Below are 12,803 nucleotides of genomic sequence, written 5' to 3'. Positions count from 1 at the left end.
TCCTTCTGTGGGTCATTGAACCCTCGTACCTCTGTCACCTGGTCAACACACCCTGAAGGGATCTTATTGGCTGCTGCAGGTCGGGTAGTTATCCAGAGGAGAGCAGAGGGAAGCAGATTTCCCTTGATGAGATTTGTCAGCAGAACATCCACTGAGGTTGACTCTGTGACGTCACAACAGATCTTGTTCTTCTGGAAGTCTAGGGGCAGTCGGCACTCATCCAGACCATCAAAGACGAACAGAACTTTGTACTTGTCGTAGTTGGAGATTCTTGATTGTTTTGTTTCCATTGAGAAGTGATTGAGAAGTTCAATCAAAGTGTTTTTGTCCCCTTTCATCAAATTCAGCTCCCGAAAAGGGAATGAAAACACAAATTGGACATCCTGATTTGCTTTTCCTTCAGCCCAGTCCAGAATGAACTTCTGCACAGAGACTGTTTTTCCAATGCCAGCGACTCCCTTTGTCAGCACAGTTCTGATACGTTTGTCTTGTCCAGTTAAGGGTTTGAAGATGTCGTTACATTTGATTGCAGTCTCTGGTCTTGCTTGTTTCCTGGTTGTTGTCTCAATCTGTCTCAGCTCATGTTCATTATTGACCTGTCCTGTTCCTCCCTCTGTGATGTAGAGCTCTGTGTAGATCTTATTGAGAAGTGTTGGGTTTCCTTGTTTAGCGATCCCCTCAAATACACATTGAAACTTCTTCTTTAGATTAGATTTGAGTTCACGTTGGCAAATCACAGCAGGATCATCTGAATCTAGAAATAACACAGAGGATATTAATATTACATCTGTTTTAATGTCTACAGTATTGTAGGACTGTTATAACATTTTAAATTATAATCATTTATTCTCTTAACTGACTGTATAAATGTTTTCATAATGCATTCCAGACTGGTGTGACTGATTATATTATTATTGGTATTATTGATGGTATTATTAATGTTGTCTCTCTGTCTCTGTCTCTCTCTCTAAATTAATCAACACAACACATCCCTGCTGCTACTTGACGAGGTCACTAGGTGTTGTGTTAAGGTTGCTTCAATATCATTGAGTTACACAGCTACTTTAGCTGTACTTTAGCCACAGCTTTTAAATGTTATAAAACAGCATTCAACATGAGGCAGACAGATCTTACATTTCTCCAGTGTGTCAGCAAGCTCCTTCTGGTTCATTTTCCTCAGGACGTGCAGTGTGATCTTCAGAGCCCCCTCTCTGGCACTGCTCTCCTGCTTCTCATCTTCAGCATCCACCACTTCCTCATCCTGCTTCTGACTCTCAAAGCCTTCTGGGAGTTCTGGACTAAGAATCCTCTTGAACATCTTCAGCTCGTTCTTCACAAATGTCATCATTTTCTTTTCAAGCAACTGAAATAAATCAAGTAAATAAGTTAAGCAAGAGAAGAAATGCTTTCTCATTAACACATTAATGAATAATTGACAGATCAACTTTACTTGAGGTAAACAAAAACAAATGTACATAACAGGAACACATACACTGAATATAGAGTCCAGGTCTGTTTGATGACTCTGGGAAGACTGACCACTGAGAATCTCTGACTCTGATCTCTCCTGTTGGTTTCTGTGGACAAAACATGAGATTACATCTCCTCATCCAGGGAGTGAGTGAGTACGGACAGACAAACAGACATAGACAGAAAGCGGGACAGACAGTCAGAGACAGACAGAGACAGACAGACAGACAGACAGACAGACAGACAGACAGACAGACAGACAGACAGACAGACAGACAGACAGACAGACAGACAGACAGACAGACAGACAGACAGACAGACAGAGACACAGACAGAAAGCGGGACAGACAGTCAGAGACAGACAGACAGACAGAAACAGACAGACAGACAGACAGACAGACAGACAGACAGACAGACAGACAGACAGACAGACAGAAATCGGGACAGACAAACAGAGATAGACAGAGACAGACAGAGACAGACAGACAGACAGACAGAGACAGACACAGACAGACACATACAGACAAAGAGAGACAGACAGACTGAAAGCGGGACAGACAGTCAGATACAGGCAAAGACAGACAAACAGACAGACAGAGACACAGACAGAAAGCGGGACAGACAGTCAGAGACAGACAGAAAGATACAGATTGACAGACAGACAGACAGAGACAGACACACAGACAGAAACAGACATACAGACAGAGAAAGACACACAGACAGACAGAGACAGACAGAGACAGACAGACAGAAACAGACACAGAGAGACACAGAGACACAGAGACACAGACAGACAGACAGACAGACAGACAGACAGACAGACAGACAGACAGACAGACAGACAGACAGACAGACAGACAGACAGACAGACAGACAGACAGACAGACAGACAGACAGACAGACAGACAGACAGACAGACAGCGAAATACACACAGACAGAGAGACAGGCAAAGAGGCAGAGAGACAGATAGACAGACAGAGAGACACACACACACAGGGAGGGAATATTGTGTTTGTTTAATTAATATTGTTTTAGGACTATGAAAATGGACAAAAGTATTAGCCTATGGATTATGAAAACAACCAAAAGAAATGTGAAAATGGGAGAGGAGAAATGACTAGAGACAGTGTTGTTTAACTCACTGACCATGACCCATGAGTTCTTCTTACCTTTGTTCAGTAGAAAAGTCTCCCTCTCTAAAGTATATAGGTGTACCTATAGACTGGTCACTCTTCATGGACACACAGCTGGGTACAGGGGAGGCTGGTTTCCCCTGTTTGATTAGACTTTAACACAACAGAGACAAACATTACATCTCTCATCTACTCTGAGCTCAGATGGGAAACATAAGAAGAGCTCTGGATCAGACAGACAGACAGACAGACAGACAGACAGACAGACAGACAGACAGACAGACAGACAGACAGACAGACAGACAGACAGACAGACAGAAAGCGGGACAGACAAACAGAGATAGACAGAGACAGAGACTGAGACAGACAGACACAGACAGACACATACAGACCAAGAGAGACAGACAGACTGAAAGCGGGACAGACAGTCAGAGACAGGCAAAGACAGACAAACAGACAGACAGAGACACAGACAGAAAGATAGAGACAGACAGAGACACAGACAGAAAGATACAGACAGACAGACAGAGACACAGACAGAAAGATACAGACAGACAGAGACACAGACAGAAAGATACAGACAGACAGAGACACAGACAGAAAGCGGGACAGACAGTCAGAGACAGACAGACAGAAAGAGACAGACAGACAGACAGACAGACAGACAGACAGACAGACAGACAGACAGACAGACAGACAGACAGACAGACAGACAGACAGACAGACAGAAAGCGGGACAGACAGAAAGCGGGACAGACAAACAGAGATAGACAGAGACAGACAGAGACAGAGACAGACAGAGACAGACAGAGACAGACAGAGACAGACAGAGACAGACAGAGACAGACAGGGGAGGCTGGTGTCTCCTGCTTTATTGGACTTCAACACAACAGAGACAAACATTACATCTTTCATCTTCTCTGAGCTTGGTGTGTTTTTCACTATCTAATCATGACATTGGGTTGTTCAATGACAGACATGTATTTGTTTAAAAATCTATAACTTAATGATTTCATTTCAGAGAAGACAAATAATAATATTTTTTTACAAAATTTTATATATCTGCCTGCCTCTCAACTGTGACCGTTTCAATTCGTCATATGTAGCAACATTTGAAATGGTGTTTTTTACGTTGGATAAAAGTAGAGACTCAGAGCTAGAAAATGGTATATCAGACACTGCAGTTGAGGAACAATGGGAAAGTCATTCTGCTTTGAAAGTTGATTAACTTGTAACATCACTTTTGAGAAAATGTCCTTTGAATGTTTTGGTACCTACTGGAGAGCTCTTCTTTGTCTACAGGGCTGTTACTTTGGCAGATAATGTCACCCATCTAAATAAATAGTTGTTATATATATAATTAACTAAATGTATGGTGTTTTTGTTTTAATGTCAGTTTAATTGTTTGTTATGCTATAAACATTTTATTTTATTATAAGTGGTAAAAGGAACTAGAAAATGTTATATTTGCAATTCTGAGTAATTACTACTTTAGTAAGTAATGCCACATTATTCAGTACTACTCCAGTTGCTACATAATTCCAATAGATGGCAGCATAAGACCACAAATGACATTTCAGAAGATCAGTATAGTTTTCTCCCTGGATGCACCACCACTCCCCCTCACAGGAAAACTCCTGTGTGTGCTTCTTTCTGTCCCTTTACACACTGCTAACACAAGAGGAAGGACTGAAAAAGCATTTAACAGATTACTGTGAAGTAATATAATGATGATTCATGTTTATTATTACCTGTTTTTATGCTCATGTTTTGAAATTATACTTCATTAATATAACGATTATCAATAAGTCTGAACATTAATTTAGTCACCTCTAGTTGAGAAAAATTGTCAAATTCATCAACCAGCATCGAGCCACTCTGCCTTCTCTCTCTAGTAGTCAACTCAGCCCTGGTAAAAAGCTGGTGTCGTCGCTCTGCCTTCTCTCTCTAGTAGTCAACTCAGCCCCGGTAAAAAGCTGGTGTCGTCGCTCTGCCTTCTCTCTCTAGTAGTCAACTCAGCCCCGGTAAAAAGCTAGTGTCGTCACTCTGCCTTCTCCAGGGGCATGTTGAGGTAAATTTACTAACCGGGAGGGTTGAATGATGTAATTTATTGGTGGGCTGGAAGACGCACTCTTGTCTTTTCTATTCTGAGGTTGTTTACTCGCAATATCAGATATTAAGATTACTTTTTATAATAAATGTATACTGAGGTTCAATACCTGCTCTAGTCACTATTAATTTGCTCTCCTAAAAGCAACACAGCCCTAAAACGAGATATATAGCTAACTAAAGTTATGTTAATGAGTGACCATTTTAGAAAATCATGGGACATATAGTCTGTGGTTGCATGCTATTTTATGTCAATCATATTGCTGCTTGTAGCCTATAACTGATGCTTCGTGGTCTTATGCTGCCATCTATTGGAAATATTTAGCAATTAAAAGTTATTAATGCACATTCAGACGTTGGTGAGGCAGCTGAGAATAAAAAATAAAAAAAGGAATGTGTCCAGCCTACTTGAGGCGCCCCGAAAAAAATATTCAAAAGATTGGTCCTTGGATACAGAGGGGTTAAACACTAAAGTTACCATCCATCTAGTGAAGAGAGGAGAACCGGACAGAGGTAGCCAGCATCCGTCAACGAGAGAGGGAGGATAGGATAACTAGGATGCTGCTGGTAGAGTAGCTAGCTAGCTTACCTAGCTGTACCGACTAGCTAGGATAACTAGGATGCTGCTGGTAGAGTAGCTAGCTAGCTTACCTAGCTGTTCCGACTAGCTAGGATAACTAGGATGCTGCTGGTAGAGTAGCTAGCTAGCTTACCCAGCTGTACCGACTAGCTAGGATAACTAGGATGCTGCTGGTAGGGTAGCTAGCTAGCTAGCTTACGTAGAGTAGCTAGCTAGCTTACCTAGCTGTACCGACTAGCTAGGATAACTAGGATGCTGCTGGTATAGTAGCTAGCTAGCTTACCTAGCTGTACCGACAAGCTAGGATAACTAGGATGCTGCTGGTAGAGTAGCTAGCTAGCTTACCTAGCTGTACCGACTAGCTAGGATAACTAGGATGCTGCTGGTAGAGTAGCTAGCTAGCTTACCTAGCTGTAACGACTAGCTAGGATAACTAGGATGCTGCTGGTAGAGTAGCTAGTTAGCTTACCCAGCTGTTCCAACTAGCTAGGATAACTAGGATGCTGCTGGTAGAGTAGCTAGCTAGCTTACCCAGCTGTACCGACTAGCTAGGATAACTAGGATGCTGCTGGTAGAGTAGCTAGCTAGCTTACCCAGCTGTACCGACTAGCTAGGATAACTAGGATGCTGCTGGTAGGGTACCTAGCTAGCTAGCTTATCCAGCTGTACCGACTAGCTTGGATAACTAGGATGCTGCTGGTAGAGTAGCTAGTTAGCTTACCCAGCTGTTCCAACTAGCTAGGATAACTAGGATGCTGCTGGTAGAGTAGCTAGCTAGCTTACCCAGCTGTACCGACTAGCTAGGATAACTAGGATGCTGCTGGTAGGGTAGCTAGCTAGCTAGCTTACCCAGCTGTACCTACTAGCTTGGATAACTAGGATGCTGCTGGTAGAGATGCTAGCTAGCTTACCTAGCTGTACCGACTAGCTAGGATAACTAGGATGCTGCTGGTAGAGTAGCTAGCTAGCTTACCTAGCTGTACCGACTAGCTAGGATAACTAGGATGCTGCTGGTAGAGTAGCTAGCTAGCTTACCTAGCTTTACCGACTAGCTTGGCTAGCTAGCAGGACGTTCGTCTGTCGTTTGTCTCGATGATGATGACGAATCCGGTGAACCACAAAATGAAACAAGGATAGAGAGTGAAAAGGATCTGGCTACACTCATACTGTCCCTGACCGTAAAGCAAAAAGCTAATTGAACAATAAAGTTTGGCGTTTCAACACTGTAACAAACTCCATCGTTATTCCCCAAAATTTACCTTAGTCCACTCTGCGCGTAACCGGACAATATTCTTGGTGCCACACCGGACGTGGACTCGGACAGTTCCAGAACGCGGACATGAGCAGTGCAACACAATCAACTAAGCCCAGTCTTTACAGTGGGTTACATTAGTAATATTCATTTTTTATTATTATGTTAAACAAACGTTCCACTTTTTTTATAACAATATTTTGAGATCTAGGCCCATATCCACAAAGCGTCTCAGAGTAGAGAAGTGGTCGTATAAGTGCTGAGAATAAAGACATTTGACACTTCCGGGAATAAATTAAAGCTATGCATGAAATCTCTAGTCACACCTAGTCAGCAGATATTTAGGACACCTCGTGAGCTGTCCTAAGTAGTTAAGAGTTAACAGCAGGTGTCTTGATAATACTATAGAACAATGCAGTGAGTCAGTGGTTCCTGAGCCACATGTAAATGCTTTGTAGTAGTTAAAATAATGTTTTGATATTTGATATGATCAATCCATAAATAATATATGTCCTGTGCTTTTGGCAATGATTTATGTATAATACTTATGTATAACAAGTGATACCATGTATGTCTCCAAAGCATTTTGTCTTCATTTTGGCAGATTAATTTATGCTCATTTCTCAAGATTAACTCAGGTTTTCGCCCAGTGGCTAAGGAGTTGGAGCTGTGGCAGGAGTTGGACCTGTGGCTGAAAGGTGGCTGGTTTGAATCCCGGGCCGGGCGCTGGAAAAAACAGGAGGAATTGATCTGACCACTGGAGGGCTGCTGGGTTCACATCCTCTAAACATTCACCTTTCATTGATCAGAACTCTAGAGGTTCTTCTTCACTGAACCCCAAAATATATATCACTTTTAGTGATTCCATATATTAAGGAAGTGATAGAAGCCTTTTTGGTTCTATAAGGAACCTTCTTTTCTAAGAGTGTAAAATTAACACGTTTTTCTTTTGATTATTTAATTATCTACATCATGTTATTTCAAGTTCTCCCTTTGGAGTGCAACATCACGTTGTTAAGAAATTATCCTAAATTGGGCATGGCTTTAAAATGGGAAATTGAATGCATCTAGGGTGTTCCAGCAAAACAATGGATATATAGAGTTTTGCAATAAACATTTTTTTATACACAATCTAAAGAAATTCATAAATAATCTGAGAACAGTAATATTGAAGGTACCCATTAGCAACCATTTCTGATTAAAAAACAAATGTGAACATTTTTGGAAATATCATTTTTGAAATAAACTATTCATAATTCTTAAACAAAATTGTCATCTCACCTCTTAGATTTTGTGTCATGTTCCCCAGAGAGACTCATTTTAGAGACAGGGTCCCCCTCCTCTCTCTCCCCAGAGAGACTCATTTTAGAGGAAGGACCCCCCTCCTCTCTCTCCCCAGAGAGACTCATTTTAGAGGCAGGGTCCCCCTCCTTTCTCTCCCCAGAGAGACTAATTTTAGAGAACCGACCCCTAAACAGAGATCCTGCATGTTGGTTGTGGTTAACACAGTGACAACTAAACAGAGATCCAGCATGTTGGTTGTGGTTAACACAGTGACAACTAAACAGAGATCCAGCATGTTGGTTGTGGTTAACACAGTGACAACTAAACAGAGATCCAGCATGTTGGTTGTGGTTAACACAGTGACGTCCTAAACAGAGATCCAGCATGTTGGTTGTGGTTAACACAGTGACAACTAAACAGAGATCCAGCATGTTGGTTGTGGTTAACACAGTGACCCCTAAACAGAGATCCAGTATGTTGGTTGTGGTTAACACAGTGACAACTAAACAGAGATCCAGCATGTTGGTTGTGGTTAACACAGTGACCCCTAAACAGAGATCCAGCATGTTGGTTGTGATTAAGACAGTGACAACTAAACAGAGATCCAGCATGTTGGTTGTGGTCAACACAGTGACAACTAAACAGAGATCCAGCATGTTGGTTGTGGTTAACACAGGGCCAACTAATTATTGAAGGTCAATTGTTCTCTTTTATTCATTATCTCTTAGAAATAAAACATTTACTAACAGACATAGAAAGACACATCCAAACAGTCAGGTGATTTAATATTTTTCACCCTTTCTCCATGTAGTGGAACTAATAATAATAAAACAATTTAACAACAATAATATTAATAATAATAATGTCTAACTTTCTCTTTTAATAATTTCTCTCATTCTAGTGTGTTGCTTTGTTTAACAGGTATGATATTATTATGCTGTTACTGAATTCAGTTCATAATAACAATGTTAAGAAAAGTATGTTCAGTAGTTTCATACCAAATTACACAGGAAGTAGGAGTTCATTGTAGTTTAGAAAATAACAAATATTCTGATATTCTGAAAGATGATTTACAACTATGATACATTAAAATTTTTACAAATTGTAAAATAACCACAATAAACAAATCGTATAATACGATATATGAACAATATGTTTTTGAATTTGACTTGCCTACGCCCAGTTAGCGCCATTTTGTATGATTGAACTGTCACATAACTGTCCCAGGTGAAATGGACTTTTAAATCTGAGTGTTTTACTGTCAGTCACTATACTAAAATAACACCATACATTTAATTTCTCTACACACTTTACAATAATCACTGGGAAGATTCTTACCTTGTAGCCTGAATTCACAACCAGAACATGTCAAGTCATTGAGATATTTTCCGTTGTGCTGAGAGAGCAGCTTCCTGATAACAAGTGGCTCTGTATCTATGTTCTAGGTACACTTGATCTTTGGATGTAATAATATCTGGTCAAAGTCTAGTGACACAACAGCATAGTATATCATAAACATAACAGTAGTTGGCCAGAAAAGGCCATGACATACTATAAAACAGGGTTTGTCAACTAGATTTGGCTTCGGGTGTCACGGTTGTCATAGAGAGGAGCGGACCAAAGTGCAGCGTGATTATCGTTCCACATATTTTATTGAACTGTGAAACTATGCAATACATACACATAAACTAAAGAACAAAAAAACAACAAACCGTGATGCAGAGGTGAAACATACACTACTCAAAAACAATCTCCCACAAACCCAGGTGGGAAAAACACCTACTTAAGTATGATCTCCAATTAGAGACAACGATGACCAGCTGCCTCCAATTGAAGATCATCCCAAACAAAACCAAACATAGAAATACAAAACTAGAAAACAACATAGAAAAACTAAACTAGAAAACCCCCCTGTCACTCCCTGACCTACTCTACCATAGAAAAGAACAGCTTTCTATGGTCAGGACGTGATAGTACCCCCCCCCCCAAAGGTGCGGACTCCGGATGCACCTAAAAAAAATTAGAAAAAAAGGGAGGGTTAGGGAGGGTGACTAATGTCTATGGCGGCTCTGATGCAGTACGCAGAACCTTCTCATCCCGCGGATCCTCCAGCAGAGGCGTCGGCTCCGGTTCGGGGCATAACCCCCTCTCCGCCCGCTGATCCCTCTGCTTTTGTGTCACCGGACCTTGGATCATCACCGGATGTTCTGGACTGCGGACTGTCGCTGAAGACTCTGGACAGCGGGCCGTCTCAGGAGGTTCCGGACTGCGGGCCGTCGCTGCAGGCTCCGCACCATGGATCATCATTGCAGGCTCCGTGCCGTGGATCACCACTGGTGGCTCCGTGCCATGGATCATAACTGGAGTCTTCGTGCCATGGATCATCACTGGAGGCTCCGGGCCATGGATCATCCCAACAGCCTTCTTGCCATGGATTATCACTGGAGACTCCAGGCCATGGATCATCACTGGAGGCTTCGTGCCATGGATCATCACTGGAGGCTTCATGCCATGGATCATCATTGGAGGCTTCGGACCATGGATCATCACTGGAGGCTTTTTACGTGGAGCCGGAACAGGTCTCACCGGACTGGGGAACGTCGCTGGAGGCTCCAGACTGGGGGACGTTGCCTGGAAGCTCTGGACTGGGAAGGCGTACTGGAGGCCTGATGCGTGGGGCTGGCACAGGTGGCGCCAGACTGGTAACACACAACTCAGGGCAAGGAGCAGGAACAAGACACACCGGACTGGGCAGGCGCACTAGAGACCTGATGTGTGGGGCTGGAACAGGTGGCGCCCGACTGGTGACAAGCACCTCAGGGCAAGTGCGAGGAGCAGGAACAGGGCGTACCAGGCTGGATAGACTCACTGGAGGCCTGGTACGTGGGGCAGGCACAGAGCTCACCGGGCTGTGAATGCGCACTGGCGACACAGTGTGCATCACCGCATAACACGGTGCTTGCTCAGTCACTCGCTCCCCAAGGTAAGCATGAGGAGCTGGCTCAGGTCTCCAACCTGACTGTGCCAATCTCCCCGTGTGCCCCCCAATTTTTTGGGAGGGGTGTCTGCCTCTCGTGCTTCCCTTGTTGCCGCGCTCTCGCTGCCTCCACCTGTTCTCATGGGAGGCGCTTTTCTCCTGCCCCTAATTCCTCCAAAAGCCCTGGATATACTCCTCCTAATCTCCGCAATAGTCCACAGGTCCATATCACGCTGCTTGGTCCTTTGGTGGTGGGAGATTCTGTCACGTTTGTCTTAGAGAGGAGCGGACCAAAGTCCAGCGTGATTATCGTTCCACATATTATATTGAACTGTGAAACTACGCAATACATACACATAAACTAAAGAACAAAAAAACAACAAACCGTGATGCAGAGGTGAAACATACACTACTCAAAAACAATCTCCCACAAACCCAGGGGGGAAAAAACACCTACTTAAGTATGATCTCCCATTAGAGACAATGATGACCAGCTGCCTCTAATTGGAGATCATCCCAAACAAAACCCAACACAGAAATAGAAAACTAGAACATAACAACATTTAAAAACTAAACTAGAAAACCCCCCTGTCACGCCCTGACCTACTCTACCATAGAAAATAACAGCTTCTGAGTTAAAGTCGGCGGGCCAGAACACAATTAGCATATAATATTAGCACATTAATAGGCCTACACTACAAATTTAACAAAATGTTTAACACATTTGATTAGTACATAGTACATTGAGTGACAATAAAATAATACAATAATTTAAATCTGATTAAGTTCATAAAATCACCAATATCTCTATTCAATTATAATTTTTTGTTTATTTCTCTGTGAGTTGATTGGTGGGGAAAAACAGGTCTACTTAGCCTACTGTAGTCTACACTACTTTATTAATGTCAACATTCGTTCAGAACAATTAGCTTGATAGCAAGAGAACATGTCACTCTCAAAAAGTAGCAAAAGAAAGGTGGATAATGAAAATCAAAGTTTCAGGGAAGAACGGACAGAGAGATATCCATTCATCTTACCATCTTTCTCCAATGCCAAGCCAGAGTGTCTTGTTTGCATTGAAAATGTTACTGTTTACAAAGAATTCACAACTCAGACGGCATTATGAATCTAAACATGGTACTTTCAAAGTGGCCTTCCCGCCCCAGACAGAGGCCCGACGCAGAAACACTGAAGCATTAACTACAACCTACAAACACGGCAGTAGAATCCTCCTTCGTGGCTTGACCCAACAACAAAATGCAGGGTCACTATATACTCTCGCTGCTCTTTCTCTCTATGCTCTCTGCTCTCTGCTCTCTCAGCCTGCTCTTTCTCAGCCTGCTCTCTCTCTGCTCTCTCAGCCTGCTCTCTGCTCTGCTGCTCTCTCTTTTCTCTGCTCTCTCTGCTCTCTCTCCCCCTCTGTTCTCTGCTCTCTCTCCTCCTCACACTGAAGCATTAACTTGTTATGGATAGGGGGCAGTATTTTCACGGCCGGATAAAAAACGTACCCGATTTAATCTGATTATTACTCCTGCCCAGAAGCTAGAATATGCATACAATTATTAGCTTTGGATAGAAAACACTCCAAAGTTTCTAAAACTGTTTGAATGGTGTCTGTGAGTATAACAGAACTCATTTGGCAGGCGAAAACCTGAGAAGATTCCAAACAGGAAGCGCCCTCTCTGACTATTTCTTGGCCTTCTTGATCATCTCTATCCAAAACAGGGGATCTCTGCTGTAATGTGACATTGTCTAACGCTCCCATAGGCTCTCAGAAGGCGCCAGAACGTTGAATGATGACTTTGCAGGCCATGGCTGAAAAACAGTAGCGCATTTGGTAAGTGGTAAATCTGAGAACAATGAGACTGGAGGTGCGTGCACGAGACGACTCCATGTTTAAATTTTCTGTCTTTGAACGAAAACAACGACTCCCGGTCGGAATATTATCGCTTTTTTACGAGAAAAATCGCATAAAAATTGATTTTAAACAGCGTTTG

General features: G+C 42.5%; 1 protein-coding gene across 1 annotated transcript; it reads right to left on the bottom strand.

Annotated features, from left to right (window-relative positions):
* Positions 1–806: 806 nt before the first annotated feature.
* Positions 807–7,938, bottom strand: LOC123726719 (uncharacterized). The gene is made up of 4 exons (XM_082971990.1): positions 7,827–7,938; positions 2,641–2,757; positions 1,493–1,577; positions 807–1,363 (listed from the first exon to the last, which is right to left on the bottom strand). The coding sequence occupies exons 1-4, from the start codon at positions 7,907–7,909 to the stop codon at positions 1,076–1,078; spliced, it is 573 nt and encodes a 190-aa protein (XP_082828116.1). The 5' UTR covers positions 7,910–7,938; the 3' UTR covers positions 807–1,075.
* Between the last annotated feature and the right edge of the window lie 4,865 nt (positions 7,939–12,803).

This window comes from Salmo salar, unplaced genomic scaffold (genome assembly GCF_965601325.2).
Source record: "Salmo salar unplaced genomic scaffold, fSalSal1 ptg000472l, whole genome shotgun sequence".
In the NCBI taxonomy this organism is placed as follows: domain Eukaryota; kingdom Metazoa; phylum Chordata; class Actinopteri; order Salmoniformes; family Salmonidae; genus Salmo; species Salmo salar.
Note: the sequence above shows the minus strand (reverse complement) of the source record. Positions and strands in the feature narration are given on the sequence as shown.

Bases quoted from the DNA above. Each gene is read 5' to 3' on its own strand.
- LOC123726719 (XM_082971990.1), bottom strand. From the start codon at position 7,909: ATGAGTCTCTCTGGGGAGAGAGAGGAGGGGGACCCTGTCTCTAAAATG. The intron at 1,578-2,640 runs GTAAGAAGAACT...TTTTGTCCACAG, and splicing joins GACTTTTCTACTGAACAAAG to AAACCAACAGGAGAGATCAG. The intron at 1,364-1,492 runs GTATGTGTTCCT...GATTTATTTCAG, and splicing joins ACCTGGACTCTATATTCAGT to TTGCTTGAAAAGAAAATGAT.